Source organism: Lepidochelys olivacea (genome assembly GCF_965140295.1).
Source record: "Lepidochelys olivacea isolate rLepOli2 genome assembly, chromosome: 1".
In the NCBI taxonomy this organism is placed as follows: domain Eukaryota; kingdom Metazoa; phylum Chordata; order Testudines; family Cheloniidae; genus Lepidochelys; species Lepidochelys olivacea.
The window spans coordinates 353,876,120-353,895,445 of NC_140411.1; the positions used below are offsets into that span (position 1 = coordinate 353,876,120).

Here is a 19,326-nt window from a genome sequence, read left to right on the forward strand (position 1 = left end):
ATTAAATTGTTCCTCCCAGAAGATCTGGCCCATAATTGTTTTTGGCTTTGTGAAATTGGCCCTACAAAAGCATCAAGTATCTATATAACTGGTCTGGACTTTATTGTGCTTGCACATTATAAATGTGATTAAGTCACAATCACTTGTACCTAAGTTACCATTAATGTTTCGTTCTGTGATCAGTTCCTCTTTGTCTGTTAGGATGAGGTCTAATATAGAATTTTCCCATGTTGGATGCAACACTTTTTGAGTTAGGAAATTGTCATACAGAAAGTTGAGAAATTTAAGGATGTGTTTTAGCACTGGCAGCATGAGACCTCGAGCATACGTCACTCAGACTGAAACCCCCCATGATCAAGTAGGTTTTTCCCAACACATTCTGGGTAAGTGTGTAAGGAAGCGGTCATCCTGTTCTCTAGTGTGATTTGGGGGTCTGTAGCAGACCCCAGCTAGGACTTTAGCTGAAAGGACATTGATCCATACGCATTCATGCTCATTTTCTTCTGTGTTATCCGTGACTTGAACACAGATAATGCCAGTCCCCTTTTGCCCACCTGATCCTTCCTAGAGAGGTCATTCATTTTACATTCCAATCCTGTGAACCAGCCACTCAGGTGTCAGTGACACCAAATAGATCAAATTTATGCTCCTAAATGAGCAATTCCCATTCTACTTGTTTGTTCCCCAGGCTCCTAGCATTGGTGTGTCAGCAAGTCAAGAATTGCTTCTCTTCATGTCCTTTGGTTTCTTGGTTCATTTTGTTCTCAACATCTTGATTTTGTGTTGAGAGCTCGTATCTTCCCTCTTTGTACCCTCCCCTTTTGCTATTAGTTTAACCCCCTCCTGACTACTCTCGCCAGCCTGTCCTCAAAGAGATTGGTCCTCCTTCCACTGAGATGGAGGCCAGCCAGACTATCCCACCCCTTCTCCCTGTAGAAGATGGGCCGATGTTCCATGAAACCAAAGCCCTGCACAGTTTTCAGCATCTTCTGCCTTCCTGGGCTCACAGAACAGGAAAGCTCTCAGAAAAGATCGTTTCAAGGACATTCTTCTTCAGCAGGCTTCCAAGTTCCCTGAAGTGATCTGTCATCTGTGAGTGATCCTGCAGTGCAGTGTCCTTAGTGCTGATATGAACCATCTCGGACGGATCCTTGCCCGTCAGTTTCAGAAACTTGTCCAGACTGAGAGTGATATCTTGTGTCCTGGTTCTGGGAAGGCAGGACACTGTCTGGTTTCTCCACCTGTCCCTTGCAGTATGTTCTTTTGATTCTGCGTATTTCATCTCCAACAAGGATTGTTTGTCTACTTTGGACAGTTGGAGAATTCTTTGTGGGTCAACTTGATTTTCTTACAGCTGCCATCCATACTGTGTCCCGTACAGCTCTCCATTCCCTGGGACCCGCTGGAACGTGAGCGGTACCTTCCACAGTGTTCACACTGAGGACTTGGGATCAATTTGAAACTTCTAGTTGCATGGAATTCCTCCTGCGTCTCTTCTCCGTGGTGGCCCGCATCCACCCATCGTCATCCGTCTCCAGCCATGCACAATGCTGCTGTGACCTCTTGCCTCTGGTGGTTACCAATTGCCAGGCCTCCTTTCAGACCAAAACCTCCGGCAGGGAGAGCTTGTCTCGCCTCTTGTCCTGACAGCTACTGGCACTCAGACCCGCCCCACGTCTGGCTTTCGGGGACGCCATGGTTCTGGCACAGGCGGGAAGGTGATTAGGGCTTTGCTCCTTCCAGAGAGAGGTTGTTTTTACCCAGTGAGAGTGATCCCAGTGTGAAATCCCTGTGGAGAGACGGCGCTGTTGGCTTCCTCTCAGTGTAGCTCATGGAGGTGGCTGAGGGTTGTAGGATTGACTTCAACCAGCTATGGGCACTTTAATGAAAAGCTGGGGGTCAGGGTGGCACCTGGAGGCAGGTGGTGTTGTGCAGAGGAGGGGCAGGGTCCCTCCTTCTCCAGGGCTGCATCCTGCTGCAAACGTGAACCCAGAGGAGGAACGGTAAAGCGATGGGGTGGAACCAGAACTCCCTGGCGGAGGAGCTCAGGAGCCGTGATCCCAGCAGGGTCTGTGCCCTTCAGTGGCGATGGAGCCAGGGCGGGCAGGGGAGGTCTCTGCTGGGCCCTGGCGAGGCGAGCGGCGGTTACAATTCTGCCATGGGCAGCAGTGTCCCTGGCATGGTAGCAGGAGCTCTGCAGGGAGACAACTTACACCTGAGCCGCCGGGGAGGGCTCCTGCTTCGCACTAGTCTGTCAGCAGCTCCCAGGGGCCAGGGTGGGGCTCAGCCACTCTTACCACGGCACAGGTGCAGCTGGGGTCAGCGCCACGGCCCCAGGGCGCCTACGGCCCCCGAGCAGCTGCCCTGGCCCCTGGGGCCTGGCCTGGAGCAGTGACTGCTTCCCTTCGGCCCGCCTTATCTAGGAGCCTTTGCCAGCGGTAGCAAACACCCGGCAAGGACGGACTGCGGGTCGAACGGGCCCCAGGTGCAGCGCTATGGCAACGCACACCTGGGGGATGGGGAGGGAGGCAGCTGGCACATGGCGCACAGGGCTCCGGCCTGCCCTCCCGGGGGCCCTCACAAACACAGCTGCCGCTAAGGGGCTGGCACAGCAACCCGGGTGCTGCCAGCTCCTCCTCCCTCCCCACGCTGCCCCCCAGCTCTGGGCCAGGCCCCCCTCCCCACCCCATGCTGCACTGTCCCCCAGCTCTGGGCCAGGCCCCCCTCCCCACCCCATGCTGCACTGCCCCCCAGCTCTGGGCCAGGCCCCCCTCCCCACCCCATGCTGCACTGCCCCCCAGCTCTGGGCCAGGCCCCCCTCCCCACCCCATGCTGCACTGCCCCCCAGCTCTGGGCCAGGCCCCCCTCCCCACCCCATGCTGCACTGCCCCCCAGCTCTGGGCCAGGCCCCCCTCCCCACCCCATGCTGCACTGTCCCCCAGCTCTGGGCCAGGCCCCCCTCCCCACCCCACGCTGCCCCCCAGCTCTGGGCCAGGCCCCCCTCCCCACCCCATGCTGCACTGCCCCCCAGCTCTGGGCCAGGCCCCCCTCCCCACCCCATGCTGCACTGCCCCCCAGCTCTGGGCCAGGCCCCCCTCCCCACCCCACGCTGCCCCCCAGCTCTGGGCCAGGCCCCCCTCCCCACCCCATGCTGCACTGCCCCCCAGCTCTGGTGGGAACCCCCCCCGTACACACACTGCCCCCCAGCTCTGGGACAGACTCCTCCCAACCCCACCCTGAACTGCCCCCCTGCTCTGGAAAGGCTCCCCTTCCCACCCCCACCCCCACTGTCCTCCAGCTCTGGCGGGAATGCCCCCCTAGACACACTGCCCCCCTGCTCTGGAAAGGCACCCCCCCACACACACACACACACGCTCTCCATGACTGTCCTCCAGCCCTGGTGGGAACCCCCCTTCACACACTGCCCCCCAGCTCTGGGACAGGCCCAGCAAACTACCCCCTCCCCTAGCCGAGGCTTTCCCCGCCCCAGGGGGACAGGGCGGTCTGTATTAACTCTGATGGAACAGAGGAACCCAAAGAGTCAAATGTCCCGCTGTAAGTGCCCCCGTGGAAGCGGGTTTGGTACACAGACACCTCAGGCTGCTTAGCCCCATGGCAAACGCCCCCTGAAACACCCTGGGGACCCTCCGCTAAAGACACAGAAAAGAAGGTACAATCATGAACGCATCTGAAAGGTCACGTACTAAGTAAGGGGTTTATTTCAACAAGCCCCCCTGCTCCCTTTCCCCTTCGCTGGAGGGAGCATGAAAGGACAGAAACCCTCCTCTGCCAGCCCCCTGGGCGTCGCTGCTCTGTGGGGCAAGGGAAGGGGCTAGCGGGAGTGGGCCCGAGGAGCCAAACACATGCAAAGGGGGGAGAGAAAAGCCAGAAAACGCAGCGTCTGTCTCTGGGGGTGAGACTCACCCGCAGCCTCGCTGCTGGGAGGCCCAGGCCCAGCCCCAGCCCGTGGGCCTCTCAGCCAGCCCGAGGCCCGGCAAACTGGTATTCCCCGGCGTTGCCCCCGGCTCCTTCCCCCGCGGCCGCTGCTGTGAGCCGGGCTGGGCTGAGCGGACAGCCGGGGTCCTTCCCTGCCCAGCTGCCGCTGCGGGGCCGGGCTGCGGGGCCCCTTCCCGCGGGGCTGGGCTGAGACCCGCCAGCGCCTCGCCCCCCGGCGCAGCCCCGAGCTCCGCCCTGCAGCACCCCGGGCCCGGGACAGCGCCCGGCTGATCAGCACCAGCCTGCGGACAGCTCCCGCCGCCTTCCCTGCGCCCGGGCCGGGCCAGCGGGGACCCCAGCCCCGCCGCTCCGCCGGCCGCCCCCGGGCGCTGCAGCCGGCCCGGTCCCTGGCTCTGGGCTCGGCCCGCGGGCTCCGCCTCCTGCAGCGGCTGGGCCTGGCCCGGGGAGCCAGCGGGGCTGCGAGCATCGGCCCGGCCCGCCGGCGGGGGATGGACGGGGCAAAGCGCTCGGGCCGGGGTCTGCAGTAAGGGGGGCGCAGCCTCCGCCCCCCGATACAGCCCCCTGCCCTGGCCCCTCTGTACAGCCCCCTCGCCCCATACAGCCCCCCGCCCGGACCTGTGCCCCGTACAGCTCTGCCCACCCCCCCCAGCTCTGATCCTCCCTCCCTCCCAGCTCCCGGCCCTGCCCCCTCCAGCTCTGACCCCCCCATACAACCCCCGGCCCGGACCTGCCCCCATACAGCTCTGCCCCCCCAGCTCTGATCCCCCGCCCTCCCAGCTCCCCGGCCCTGCCCCCTCCAGCTCTGACCCCCCCATACAACCCCCGGCCCGGACCTGCCCCCATACAGCTCTGCCCCCCCAGCTCTGATCCCCCGCCCTCCCAGCTCCCCGGCCCTGCCCCCTCCAGCTCTGACCCCCCCATACAACCCCCGGCCCGGACCTGCCCCCATACAGCTCTGCCCCCCCAGCTCTGATCCCCCGCCCTCCCAGCTCCCCGGCCCTGCCCCCTCCAGCTCTGACCCCCCCATACAACCCCCGGCCCGGACCTGCCCCCATACAGCTCTGCCCCCCCAGCTCTGATCCCCCGCCCTCCCAGCTCCCCGGCCCTGCCCCCTCCAGCTCTGACCCCCCCATACAACCCCCGGCCCGGACCTGCCCCCATACAGCTCTGCCCCCCCAGCTCTGATCCCCCGCCCTCCCAGCTCCCCGGCCCTGCCCCCTCCAGCTCTGACCCCCCCATACAACCCCCGGCCCGGACCTGCCCCCATACAGCTCTGCCCCCCCAGCTCTGATCCCCCGCCCTCCCAGCTCCCCGGCCCTGCCCCCTCCAGCTCTGACCCTCCCCCCATAGAGCCTCCCGGTGCGCTCTGCCCCCCATACAGCCCCCTGCCCTGGCCCCTCTGTACAGCCCCCTCGCCCCATACAGCCCCCCGCCCGGACCTGTGCCCCGTACAGCTCTGCCCACCCCCCCCAGCTCTGATCCTCCCTCCCTCCCAGCTCCCGGCCCTGCCCCCTCCAGCTCTGACCCCCCCATACAACCCCCGGCCCGGACCTGCCCCCATACAGCTCTGCCCCCCCAGCTCTGATCCCCCGCCCTCCCAGCTCCCCGGCCCTGTCCCCTCCAGCTCTGACCCCCCCCATAGAGCCTCCCGGTGCGCTCTGCCCCCCATACAGCCCCCGACACAGCTCTCCGCCCCCCCTCAACCCCCGCTCTCGTCCCTCTGTACAGCCCCCTCCCCCCATACACCCCCCATCCAGCTCTCCGCCCCCCATCCAGCCCTGATTCCCGCCCCGCCCCGCCGCTCCGCCGCTCCCCGCCCCGCGTGTGGCCCAGCCCTGCCCGGCTCGCTCCCCGCCTGCGCCAGGCTCGCTCCGCAGTCGGGCTCGGGGCTGGAGAAGATGGCGGACCGGGCGGAGATGTTCTCCCTCGCCACCTTCCACGCGCTCTCCCCGCCGGGCTGCAGGTAAGAGGGGCCCGGACCCCCGGCCCGGCAGCCGGGACCCCCGCCCGCGCCCCCTCCGCAGCCCGGAGCTCGCCGGGCCCCGCCGCCTCCGCATCCCCTGGGCCCGCGCCCTGCCCGGCCGGACACAGCCCGGAGCCCCCAGCTGGGCCGGCACGGGGGGGCCCTGGGTCTCTGCCCCCCGGGCTGCGTCTCTGCCTGCCCCGCTCCCTGCCCCGCCGGGCCGGGCTGGGTCTCTGTCTGCCCCCCCGCCACGCTGGGCTGGGTCTTCCCCGCCTCCCCCCCAGGGCCAGGCTGGGTCTCTGCCTGCCCCCCCCGCTGGGCTGGGTCTCCCCCCAGGGCCAGGCTGGGTCGGGTCTCTTCCCTTTCTCCCCCTCCCCCCGCACAGGGCCAGGCTGCGTCTCTGCCTGCCGCCCCCCCCCCCCCCCAGCTGGGCCGGGCTGGGCTGGGTCTCCCCCCAGGGCCAGGCTGGGCTGGGTCTCCCCCCAGGGCCAGGCTGGGTCTCTGCCTGCCCCCCCCGCTGGGCTGGGTCTCCCCCCAGGGCCAGGCTGGGTCGGGTCTCTTCCCTTTCTCCCCCTCCCCCCGCACAGGGCCAGGCTGCGTCTCTGCCTGCCGCCCCCCCCCCCAGCTGGGCTGGGTCTCCCCCCAGGGCCAGGCTGGGCTGGGTCTCCCCCCAGGGCCAGGCTGGGCTGGGTCTCCCCCCAGGGCCAGGCTGGGTCTCTGCCTGCCCCCCCCGCTGGGTCGGGTCTCCCCCCAGGGCCAGGCTGGGTCTCTGCCTGCCCCCCCCGCTGGGCTGGGTCTCCCCCCAGGGCCAGGCTGGGTCTCTGCCTGCCCCCCCCGCTGGGCTGGGTCTCCCCCCAGGGCCAGGCTGGGTCGGGTCTCCCCCCAGGGCCAGGCTGGGTCGGGTCTCCCCCCAGGGCCAGGCTGGGTCGGGTCTCCCCCCAGGGCCAGGCTGGGTCGGGTCTCCCCCCAGGGCCAGGCTGGGTCTCTGCCTGCCCCCCCCGCTGGGTCGGGTCTCCCCCCAGGGCCAGGCTGGGTCGGGTCTCCTCCCCCCTCCCCCCCCCCGGGCCGGCCTGGGTCTCTGCCCCCGCAGCTGCTGCAATGCTCCGGCATGGCCAGCTCTGACCCAGCTCCAGGGCAGGGCCACAGGGCTGGTGGCCCAGGCCTGCCCCAAGGGGGATCGGGTGGAGGGCTTGGGACAGCCCTGCCCATGGGCAGGGGGCTCCCCCCCAAGTCTGCCCAGCCAGCTCCCCTTGGCCTGGGGACAAATTGGGGGAAGTGTCTGGGGGTTCAGGCTTCCCAGGGAAACCCTGAGGAGAGGCCAGGCAGAGCTTCTCTATGCCCAGCTAGTGGGCCCCCGCCTCCCACAGCACGAGCCATCAGGCTGCCGGGACCTGTCCCAAAGCCGGCCCAGGCCCCAGCTCTCAGCACACAGCCTAGGGCCTTCATCTCATGGGTTTGATGGTTGGTTCCCCTGCCCCATGGCAGGAGCTGGGTCCAGCCCCACAGGGGCCAGGAGCTGGTGTGTGTGTGGGGGAGCTGCCCCCAAAAGTAGTGAGCTTGTGGGGTGGAGGCTTCAGAGCCTATGGGCCTCACTCTCTGTCCCATTTCCTTTTGGCCCCCAGGACCCACCCTGTTCACCAGGACTGAGACCTCTCCTAGCAGCTGGTTCCCCGGGGTACGGGCTGCGGGGGGAGGAGTCGGTCCTCAGCTGCTGTTATCAGAAAATGGTGTGTTTGGGGAGTGAATCCTAAACAAGGGGGCAGGGCAGCATCCAAGGCACAGACCCCACTTCTGAGAGCCAGCTGCAGGCCAACATCTTAGCCACGTGGTGTGACAGAGGGCAGAGACGGAGAGCCCCTGCCCTTGGCTGCTGTAGGGCTGATCCCACCCCTCCTCTCATGGAAGCTCAGAAACTAGAGACCAAAAGCCCAGTTGCATCCCACCTAGTCCATCCTGTGGACCAGGGCTGGGACCCACCCCAAGTGCCCATTCCCAAGGGCTCTGAATGCCCCAGTGTTGTGACCCCCATCCCGTCCCCTGGAGACGATTCCCGCCCGGATCCTCCCCCTGTCAGGGAGCGACGAGGGGCCCTGGCCCTTCCCCGGGGACGATTCCCTAGTCCCATCGGATACTCTGCCAGGATGTCATCTGGCTGTTCAGCCTGTCCTTGCCCTAGTTACACCCCTGGTGTCACGCTCTGTGTCCTTGGGATTTACGCCCTCCAGAGATTTGCAGGCTTTGAGCACGTCCCCTCCCCCACCCCCGTTGAGCCCAACTCGACAGATTTAGCTGGTTTAATCTTTCCTGGGAAGTCGATCCCTTGCTCTCCTCTGATCTGGCTCCACTTTGCTTGTTGTTACTCCTGGCGTTTCCCAGGGGCCCATCCCCACAGGCCCTCAGCTCCCGTTGCCGAGATCAACACTGCCTCAGACTCCTCGGGCTGGAGCCGCGCTCTGCTCCCATGGAGGTGGGCGCGTTACCCCTGGCTGGGAACCGATCCTGGCACTGGCCGGCTGGGGAGCTTCCAAGCCTCCAATGGGGGAGCTGCTGGGCCTGTGTCTTCTCCCTCCCATTCCAGGGTGAAACGGGAAGCGGGGGTTGGGGGGGCATGTGGGCAGGTGAGATCAGGGTCAGGACCACTGCAGTCCCTCGAGCAGGGAGGTTCCCAGGATTGTCCCTGACCTTCCAGAGCTCGCTGGCAAGTGGCAGGGTGGCCCTGTGCCCGCCGGATAGAACTCAGAGATCCCCAGACAGGAGGCCCCGTGAGGACAGGAGCGAAAAGGCTGCCCTCGAGTGTGGCTCTGTGGCTGTACCATGTGGCACTCGGTCGCAGGGGGATTTTCATGGCTGGTTGCTGGTGGGGTCCCTCCTAGGCCATGTGTAAAGATGAGCAGGTGCAAACATGGGGATTGCCCGAGTGCATCAGAACCATGGTCCGCGTCACCCAGTCTCCACAAGTGGTGGAGCAAACAAGGGCTGGGCTTTGCCTCGGCCTGGCACTCATGGACAGCAGAGAGATGCTAGTTTTTCTGCTGTAGAAATCCAGGTCCCACTGGGCAGGCTGACTGGAGAGCCAATGGGACAGGGCCACCTGCAAGCCAAGGGGCAGGAACCGGGGCGCTGGGAGGAGAGGGGAGTTGTGCTCTGGGGTTGGGGTTTGTTGAACTCCGGTGGTTGGTTAACATGGGGGAGAAAGGAAGTCTTGGCACACAGTTAGCATCCTGGCTTCTTCGCTGAAGGTGCTGAGCGCCCACAATAGCCATCCCCGAGAGCCCTAGGCAGGGCCCAGCCCTGCGTACCAGCACTGTGGAGGGAACAGACAAGCAGGAGCTAAACGCTGGTTAACATAACCCCTCCCAGGCCCCCTTCTCCATCGGGAAGGGCACAAGACTGAGGTTTACAAACCCTTCACAGGGCACCTATAATGCGCTGGCCGGTTCACGGGGCTGCCCAGATTTCCCTCTCTGGGCTGACGCTGCTGTTGCTCCTCCCTACAACCTGGGTGCTTGGCGTCTACCTGTGCGGTGCAGCTGATAGCCTGGTTCGCGTCCAGCTCTGCCATTTCCTTGTGACCTTGCGGGAGTCTCTTCCCCTCTCTGTGAAATGAGACGGAGCCCGGGATTGTTGGGCCTGCTTTGTGTTACTCTGCTGGGGCTGGGCTCAGCCTTCAGAGCAAGGCCCTCTCGAAGTCTGAGCGGGGCAGAGCTGTCAGGGTCTGAGCAGCTCCATGCGGGACGTATGCGATCAAAGTGCCGTCTGACTGCCACATGGCCAGGGCTTTTCCTTGGTTACCAACCTAGGTTAAGGTCTCAGCTGCCTCCAGGTGGGAAGCAGGCAGGTCTCTTGACGTACCAGTAGCTGTAGACCAGACCTGGAGCCTTCAGCAGGGTTTGCCCCTATGGGTGCTCCGCTTCAGGGGCTCATGCACATCTCCAGCCCTCGCTGGGAGATTTCTAGCTAGCAGTGTCTGTTCGGCCCATGCCTGCGCCCAGTGCCTCCTTGTGGCAGACACCCCGGCTGTGTAGGTGTGTGCGGGCAAACCACCCTCATAGAATCATAGAAGATCAGGGTTGGAAGGGACCTCAGGAGGTCATCTAGTCCCACCCCCTGCTCAGAGCAGGTTCCTTCTCTACCGCCTCAGCCTGAGACGGAGCAGCAGCATGTCCTCCTAGAGTGTACTCGGCCTTTTCTCCTTCTTCAGTTAGTTTGTGGTAGTAGGTGACTGTTTAGTGATTAGTAATAGTGAGCTAAGGTGAGAGTACGGCTTCTTCCTTCTCCTTTCCCCAGGAAGACCTGTCCCCTCCTGGTAGGGTTGCCCGGTTCGCCAGGCTTCTAACACTGCATCTCTTGCTGGGGTGCTGCATTGGCAAGCGACAGTCCAGTGCCGAGTGGAGTCCCCCATCTCCCAGAAGTGCAACTTCTCCTTGGCTCTTTAGGCCAGGGCTAGGAAGGACAGGGGGATGAAGCTCAGACTGTTGGCCATGGGATGTTCCCTGCAGCCACCCTCTGGGTAAATCTCCTCCCCCTCCCCCCAATACATCTGTCCTCAGCCAGACCCAGCACCCCATCAACCTTGGGGCATGCTTCTCCTCCGAAAGGAAAGCCAAAAAGTGGAGCGCAAACTTTTAACTCTAAGGAGCCAACTCCAAAAGAGCCGTCACCGAGGGTACGGCTGAGCCCGAGGGCTCTCCTTCCGGCCCCAGCAGGCCCGCCAAGCCTGGCGCTCCAAGGATGGGGCGCATGGCTCCAGTGGAGAGAGAAAGCACCAGGTCCCCTCAAGCTCGGCCCTGCCACGGGCCCTGAAGCACTCGTTCAGCCGCTGGTCCCATCGAGTGCCTTGACCCAGCCTTCGGCACCCACCCACGCAGCTCAGCCGGGGGCACTGTGCGAGCACGGGTGCCTGACCCCTGCAACTCCTGCAGCATGCCCATTGTCACCAGTGTCTTCGGCTCTGGCGTCGGCACAGGGTCCTCTCCGGTACCACCCAGGAATTCTGGCACTCCCAGGGATCTCGTGCTGTTGGATGAACCAGCGTCCCCGTCGTTGTGACCTGCGAGATCTCCGACTCTGAGTGGCCATTTCATGGCCCAGGACGCTCCTCTGTCCTCACTGGCTGCCCCCCAGCCCCCATGGGAGGATGTGGAGGAACAGGACTCCCCGTCGATCGCCTCAGTTTCTGTGAGGGGTTCCCCTGGGGACCCCTTTGGAAATCCACCTTCGTGCAGGGAGAATCCGGCTCAGATGGCAGGGCAGACACCGGCCACTATTCGCAGATATGAAGCGCTCCATGCCCCTTAAGGATTCCACTTTTTATTTTCCAACCCCTCCCCCCAACCCCTTAGTGGTGGGTGCAGCAAATGAGTGGAGCAAGCAGCCCTTTTTGAGAACTCCCCCCATGACCAGAACCAAAGTGACTAAATCTCTTTGGATGAAAGCCCTGCAGTTCTGGATCCTGGGCTGTCAGATGGTCCATGGCCAAATACAACTTTACTCATGGCAACAAGCTCACAGCCTTTATTGAACAGCAGCCACAAGACTGCCAGGAGCAACTCCAGTCCGTAGTTGTGGCGGGCAAACTATTGGCCAGAATGGCTCTCCAGGAGCACCCAGATGCCGCGGACGCTGCTGCCAGATCCATCTCGCCAGCGGTAGTTGTGTGCAGGGCACCGTGGTTCCAACTTCCGGGGTCGGAGAGGTGTTCAGAGCACTGTGGAGTGCCACGCCTTTGAAGGTCATACGCTTTCTCGGAGACCGCAAATGTCTCCCTGCACACGCTGAAGGACTCCAGGGCTGCCCTACATCCCTGGGGCCTTTACGCACCTATGGGCAGGAAACTGCCCAGAAAGAGAGACAGATCTCGGAGGAAGAGGGCCGCCCAACTGTCCTCCACGGCCACCAAGTGTCCTCTAAACAGCAGCTGCTCCCTTCCTCTCACAGGGCCAGCAGGAGCCTACTAGAAGAAGGAAGCATTGCTCACCCCATGCAGTAACGAGTTCTTCGAGGTGTGTGCCCCTGTGGGTGCACCACGACCCACCCTCCTTCCTCTCTGCTTCCGTTGTTCCCTAAGGAACTGAGGGAGGTTTGCCCATGCACCCTTACACAGCCTTGGTGTCTGCCACGAGGAGGCACTGGGCACGTGCGGGGGCCGAATGGGCGCTGCTAGCTCAAAATCTCCGACCGCGGGCCCGAGAGGCGCGTGCACCTGGAGTGGCAGACCCGCAGGGCCAGGCGTCTCGAAGAACGACGGTTACTGCACCAGGGGAGAAACATTCCCTCCCCCCTTGCAGAAAGGGCAGCCTGTCCTCCGCTCTCGGGTCACAGCCATGTTTCAGCCAGGCAGGGGCTGTCCTGTGCAGGCGATAGCTGGGCTTAGCGGCTCCTCCTGCGCTGTGACCGGCCTCTGAGCTGTGGCCTTGGCACGTGGAGAGCCGTGACTGGCAGTTGCTGTTAGACCAGCCCCCAGGCTTTGCTGAGCCCTGGGTGGGGGGCCCACGGCAGCCCAGCGCCTGCCCTGAGGCATGCACTGGTCAGACAGACACGGGGGGCGGGCGTGCACCCACCGGTATCTTTCTCGTTGTGTCTGTGGGCCTGGTGGAAGCAGCGAGTCATGCAGAGGCATTGGGATGGGGGGGTGCCTGATGCCATCCGTGCCTGGGGGCAGCAAAAGGCCGGTACCATGATGGGAGTGGGAGAAGGAAGTGAGGGAAGTGCTGTTCATCTCCTGATTCCCCCAGCCCCAGGGTCCCTGCATGGTAGGACAGCTGGGGAATAGAGTCATGGGCCTGGGTAGGGGCTAAGACAGCCCCTGTGGTGGGAGGGGCACCAGCTCCTCTCCACCCCCCACTGTCTCCCTCCACGGGGTTCGGGGCGGCTTCCTCTGAGGGGCCTTGCCTGCATTTCCCCAGCTGGTTCTTTCCTCCTCCAGTTCTGAACCTGTCCCAGATCGTCTTGGGTTCGTCCGTGAGTTCCCCACTTGCGCGTTTCCCTCCCACCATGGCACCTGGGCCAGCCGCGGGTGTCTAAGGCCAGTGCAGACGGGCCCTAACAGCCGAGCAGAGTCCTGTCTCCAAGAAGGCGCCCCAAGGGCTGACTGCCCGTTGCAGATGGGAGGAGCAGTGCTTAGCATGAGGGGAAACTAACATGGGGACCTGGCCCCCATGCTCCTCTCTCCCTCCGTCCCTGCTGGTTGGGGAATCCACCCACGGAGCAGGGGAGGGTTAGATTTACCGTGGTTTGATTATTGTTCTGCAGCCTCCTGGCTGCGCTCAGTGTTCTCCAGGCAAATGGAGGCTGATCCCTGCCCCAAGGCACCGCAGTTGGACTCAGTGCTCCGAGGAGGGAGAGAGATCAGGTCCCAGAAGCAGCCCTGCCCACCTCCCCTGCAGGAGCCTGTCCCCTCCATGCTCCAGCTGAGCTCGCTCCTAACGTTCTGTCTTTAGAGACAGGCCCGGCTGCGCCACCCTCGGCCTGCCCTTCCCACCCACGAGCGAGTGGTTAGTGCTCAGGGAACTTACCACCCTCTGCCTCACACGCCCAGCACCCAGTGAAATCTCACCATGCCAGGGGCAGGTATCTGCTTCCCTCCCCCTCACTGGTGTGTTTGCACAACACCCTGGAGGGGACAGGCCCCAGGGGCTCCCCTCAGAGCCTGCACATGGCCTCACAGCCTGGCCCAGCAGAGCCCCCAGGCAAAGCCGCCCTTCCGCAGCCCCTAGGCCTGAGACGCCCCCCCATCGCCCTGGGGTGTGACCCTGGGGTGCTGTTTCTGGGGCTGAAGAGACTCCAGGAAACAACCCTTCCCCCACGTCCTATGAAACAAGAGGAGTCAGCTCCATCCCACTCCCATGGGGCCAGCAGCCTCCCGCAAGCAGCACCCTGCCTCGGCCAGGGGGGCACGATGATGCTCAGCTTCTATTTCGAGGAGACCCCCTCCCTTGCAGAAGGCCCCATGGGGTGCACTCTGCTGCCTCCTGTATGGGGCGGGGGCTGCTGGCAACATGATCTTCTGACCCTCCCATGCAACAGCCCCTTCCCCCCCCCCCCGGCAGCCTCTCCTTCCTCCAAATCCTGCCAGGAGGAAGGCAGGCAGGGTTGGGCTGAAGAGAGATCTGGACAATCTCAGAGGCCATGTGCCAAGGAAACGGAGCATCTGGCAGCAGCCAGGCCAGCAGCACAGCCCCCTCGCCCAGAGCACCGCCCCTCTCCTAGCCGGGGCCCAAAGGGGACGGATCCGAGTTTTCTCAGACAGGGGTTTCTGGGCTATGGCGGCCTGGGGGAGCTGGGAGCAGCCAGGCCTTGCTCTGGTAACTCCTAGGGGCAGGCAGGCGGCAACAGGCAGCATCCCCAGATGCAGGCAGTGGCCAGCCCTCCCCGCCCCCAGTAAGTTCGGCGGTAGCCCCAAGCCCAGAGGAGCGTGCTCTGGAATGGTCCTTCCCGCTGCGGGCTGGTGCCTGGCAAGACGGGGCTGGGGCTGGTGCCTGGTGGAGCCGTTGAGGGGCTGGGAGAGCCAGACGGAGGAAGCTTCCCTCACACCGGGAGCACTCGGGGGCTCTCGCGTCAGGCAGTAGCAAACCAGCGGCTTGACCTAGAAACTTCACTGGTGGTTTATCGTGGAGAGGCAGCGGCCGGCACGCACAGCCTGAGAGCTGCTTTCCGCCAGGAGCCCCAGGTGTGTCCCACTCCAGAACACCCCTCCAGGGTCCTTCTCTCCCAGGGCTTTGCACGTGTGGCTGTGGCCGGCGGGCGCTGACTAGCCCACATTTCAGGAGACTCAGAGAAGCTGTTTCTGGAAGCCAGGACTTGGACAAACTCTAGGTGGTGATCACAGCCTCAACTGCTTCCCACGCCCGTCTGGCGTGCCACTCCCCCTGGAAACCACCAGCGAGGCCAAGTGCAGAGCCCCCTCCTGGGGCAGGGCAGGCTTCTTTGGGACATTGCTCATTAGTGACTGCTGGGGAGTGCTAAGGGTAGGGGGTCTCCAGCGGGGGTTCGCTGAAGAGCTGTGAACGGCCCTTCCCTCCGAGCTGAGAGAGCTCCTGCCCTTGGACTTCCCCTCCCGTCCTGCTGCAGAGCTGCCTCCTGGCTGCCTTCCAAAGCTCACAAGAGCTGCTGGGGATCGTGGTAGATCCCTGGGAACTTTATCGCCCCCCACGTCAGACCCCTGGCTCTTGCTGACCTCATGAGGTCCCCAGCAGGCCAGCACCCGACGCTTAGAAGGGGAATGAGAATCCAGGTCTGGGGCACAGAGCCAGAGGGCACAGAAAAACAATCCCACGTTTGTTCTTTTTAAAAATCTCCTGGTTTTGTGCCACTTCTGTGATTGGGGAGGCCTGACTTGGGGAAGTTTGGGAGCTGGCCAAGCTGCTGTCAGAAACGGCCAGCGAAGGCAAGTGGGTACAGAAGCTTCAACCCCCAGAGTCCTGTGAAGTTTGGTCCTGGGCAAGTCGTACACACCCCAGCAGGGGCATGAGGGCTCTGCCTGCAGCTCCTTGGAAAAGGGGATCATGGCAAACAGCCAGACTTGTCACAGGAAGGAAAAATCAAACACATTGATTCAGAAATGGTGAAAAGGTTTTGCTAGGGTTGGCAGTGAGCTCTGCCTGCTGGGGCTGCTGCAGGGCCTCTCAGGCCTGTTCCTTGGTTGGATTAAAACTCCAAATAATGCCTTGTGATCAGCCCCAGGGAGTGACCACAGTGCATCAAGGCAGATGTAGTCTGGCCAGGGCGCAAGAGCAGCCGCGGGGAATGGGAGCCTGAGGCCCTTGGAACTACAGCTCCCATGAGGCACTGCAGCAGCCCTGGCTGAGGTAGAGACTAACATTGACTCAAAACGTTTCAGGCCAACTTCCCTGAGAGAGAATCCTGCTGGAAGTGACCTTTTCTTGAAGACGGTTTCAATGAAACCCTGTTGTCTGGCAGGAAAACGTTTTGTTCTACTTTTTTTGACCAGCTCTGCCTCACTTTTCGTTTTTTCCTTTTAACACTTTGGTGATGCTTGCCTGGCGTGTCACACCTTTAACATCGTACTGAGCTGAGAGAGGCGGGGACAAGAGCAGGAACTGGAAAGTAACCCCCCCCTGCAAGACTCTTGCAGTTACAAAAGTGACCCTTCCCCCCGGGGGGGCGAAGATGAAATCAGGGGGCTCCGGTGCTGGACTGGTGAGGGGCAGAGGAGTACCTGAGAGTGATCAGAATTGCAGGGAATTCTGGTCAGGTTAGAGTTAAAATAGACCCCAAGGCCTAGAAAGTGCAGAAATGACTAATCTAATCACCTTTTATGATGAGATTACTGGTTCTGTGGATGAAGGGAAAGCAGTGGATGTATTGTTTCTTGACTTTAGCAAAGCTTTTGACACGGTCTCCCACAGTATTCTTGTCAGCAAGTTAAGGAAGTACGGGCTGGATGAATGCACTACAAGGTGGATAGAAAGCTGGCTAGATTGTCGGGCTCAACGGGTAGTGATCAATGGCTCCATGTCTAGTTGGCAGCCGGTATCAAGTGGAGTGCCCCAAGGGTCGGTCCTGGGGCCGGTTTTGTTCAATATCTTCATAAATGATCTGGAGGATGGTGTGGATTGCACTCTCAGCAAATTTGCGGATGATACTAAACTGGGAGGAGTGGTAGATACGCTGGAGGGGAGGGATAGGATACAGAACGACCTAGACCAATTGGAAGATTGGGCCAAAAGGAATCTGATGAGGTTCAATAAGGATAAGTGCAGGGTCCTGCACTTAGGACGGAAGAACCCAATGCACAGCTACAGACTAGGGACCGAATGGCTAGGCAGCAGTTCTGCGGAAAAGGACCTAGGGGTGACAGTGGACGAGAAGCTGGATATGAGTCAGCAGTGTGCCCTTGTTGCCAAGAAGGCCAATGGCATTTTGGGATGTATAAGTAGGGGCATAGCGAGCAGATCGAGGGACGTGATCGTTCCCCTCTATTCGACATTGGTGAGGCCTCATCTGGAGTACTGTGTCCAGTTTTGGGCCCCACACTTCAAGAAGGATGTGGATAAATTGGAGAGAGTCCAGCAAAGGGCAACAAAAATGATTAGGGGACTGGAACACATGACTTATGAGGAGAGGCTGAGGGAACTGGGATTGTTTAGTCTACGGAAGAGAAGAATGAGGGGGGATTTGATAGCTGCTTTCAACTACCTGAAAGGGGGTTCCAAAGAGGATGGCTCTAGACTGTTCTCAATGGTAGCAGATGACAGAACGAGGAGTAATGGTCTCAAGTTGCAGTGGGGGAGATTTAGGCTGAATATTAGGAAAATCTTTTTCACTAGGAGGGTGGTGAAACACTGGAATGCGTTACCTAGGGAGGTGGTTGAATCTCGTTCCTTAGAGGTTTTTGAGGTCAGGCTTGACAAAGCCCTGGCTGGGATGATTTAACTGGGAATTGGTCCCGCTTTGAGCAGGGGGTTGGACTAGATGACCTTCTGGGGTCCCTTCCAACCCTGATATTCTATGATTCTATGAAATGCAGTTCAGGTCACTCCAGTGCAGCGCCTTTGCCCTGTAGTGACCCCAGCTCCCGTCTTCACCCAGACCTGCCAAGCAGCTCGGGTTCCCTTTGGAGCAAGGGTTTGTGACGTCTGTAAGTCTCTGCACTGCTGCGCTCCTGGAGGACCGGGTTCCCCGCACACGTCTGTCTGGCTGTAATTCCAGGCTCTGGGCATCAGCGTTCTGTGAAATGACTGACACACAGGGAGTGGCCTGGAACGGCTGGGGGTCCGGGCTCTCCGTGACCGGGCTCTCCAGGCAGGGCTCCTCCACTGCCTCCCTTTCCTTGGGCCGTGGCTAGTTGGAGGGGACCCGGGTTTGTGGCCATCCTTGCCAGTGCTGGGGTTATTCTGAATTTAACCTTTCCTTCAATCCCTTCCTTTCTGGCTGGTCTGGGGTCACTGCAGTCTTCTCGGGAGCTCTCAAACGTCTCTGGGGACGTCTGCACTGCAGAAAAGACCTGCCAGCTGTGAGGGTCAGAGCCCAGGGCAACTGACTCAGCCTGGTGCTCTGGGGATAAGGCAGCAGTGTCGATGTTCCCGCCCGGGCACTGAACCCGGCGAGGGGAGAGGGTCTGAGAGCCGGAACAGCTACATTGTTAGTTTTAGCTCCCAAGTGCAAGCCCCAGTCAGCTGACCGGAGCTCTGGGACTTGCTGCTGTGGGCTTTTCTTGTAGTGTAGACGTGCCCTCAGTTACTGAAACCGTTTCCTTCGCTCCAGTTTAACTAGACTCTTCTCTTGGGAGCCTTCAGCTGGTCTGGCCTGGCCCTTCGTGGCTGTTGGCATCCCCTGGGCTTGTCGGAGAATAAGGCATAATGGCTCTGTGGGCTTCAGGGCACACCAATGCACCCTCTGTGACCACACACTGCCCGGGGTGCCAAGGTCCACCATTTGGCCAGGAGCGTAGCACTGTTTGGGGTGTTTTCTGGCAGCCCCAGCTCCTGGAGTCCTGGGATCCCCTGAGAATCTCAGCTTCCATGAGAAAGAACAGTACGTTTCCAGCCCTCGTGGCGGAGGCGAGAAGCCTGAACATGTGACCTGCGTGACCCCCAAGGGGCAGAAGGCAAATGAAAAATCACCCAGGGGGCTGTTTTGAAACAATCTCCTGATTCCTGGGCCCGTCTGGCGATGTTCTGTGCGTGGGGCTGGCAACGCGGTGTCCCTGCAGTGCCTAGCGCAGCAGCAGAGGGAATGGGCCCAGGGTTTGCAAGTGGCTGGGACTCCTCTCCGCATGCAGCTGCCCTGGCAGCGCAGAACCTCCTCCCATTGGAACCGGTGAGGCCAGGCCGAGTGCAGCCCTACGTCCATCTGTCCGGCAGCACCAGGACCCGCCGTTCCAGGTGCTTGTCTTCTCTCCCACACTGCAGAGTGCAGGCCTATGTCCGTCTGTCTGGCAGTACCAGGACCCCGTTCCTGGGCAACTCACTCTTGTCTTCTCTCCCACACTCACCAGGGGGCATGGATTTGTCGGGGTGGCAAACCCAGCCCCAGAGGGTCAGGACAGTGGTTTGTCTCCAGCTAGACCAGGGAGAAGGGCTCTGACTCATTGCTGCAGTGCAGGGTCTGTGACCCCAGGCCTCTCATTCCCCAGAGAGGCAGTTTCCTTGCCTGCTGGTGAGGGGCAGTGAGAAGGGTCCAGCCCTGCTGAGTTTGTGTCTCACCCCATGTCACGGTGTCCCTGGGTGATTCTCTGGAACTGCTCCCTACAAAATCAGTCAGGACTCTGGGGAAGTCTCCTTTCTGTGAGCAGCCTGTCTTCAGGACACACAGCTCACACAGCTTCCACCTTCCTGGGTCTGACCTTGGAGCATTCAGCATCCTCTGCCCCTCTGTGCGCTTTCCACAGCGAGTCCGCTCAGGCGGGGTCCTGGGGAAGCCAGAGGGTCCTGCCCCCCAACTCC

The 19,326-nt window shown here is 61.8% G+C and overlaps 1 protein-coding gene across 2 annotated transcripts in view; it reads left to right on the forward strand.

The window, feature by feature from the left end:
- Positions 1–5,777: 5,777 nt before the first annotated feature.
- Positions 5,778–19,326, forward strand: part of MAPK8IP2 (mitogen-activated protein kinase 8 interacting protein 2) — a 66,462-nt gene continuing 52,913 nt past the window's right edge. For both annotated transcript variants that reach the window (XM_084612685.1, XM_084612686.1), the window contains exon 1: positions 5,778–5,920. In XM_084612685.1, coding sequence (XP_084468811.1) covers positions 5,856–5,920 — 65 coding nt within the window. In that variant the 5' untranslated portion in view covers positions 5,778–5,855. The remainder of the gene's footprint in view (positions 5,921–19,326) is intronic.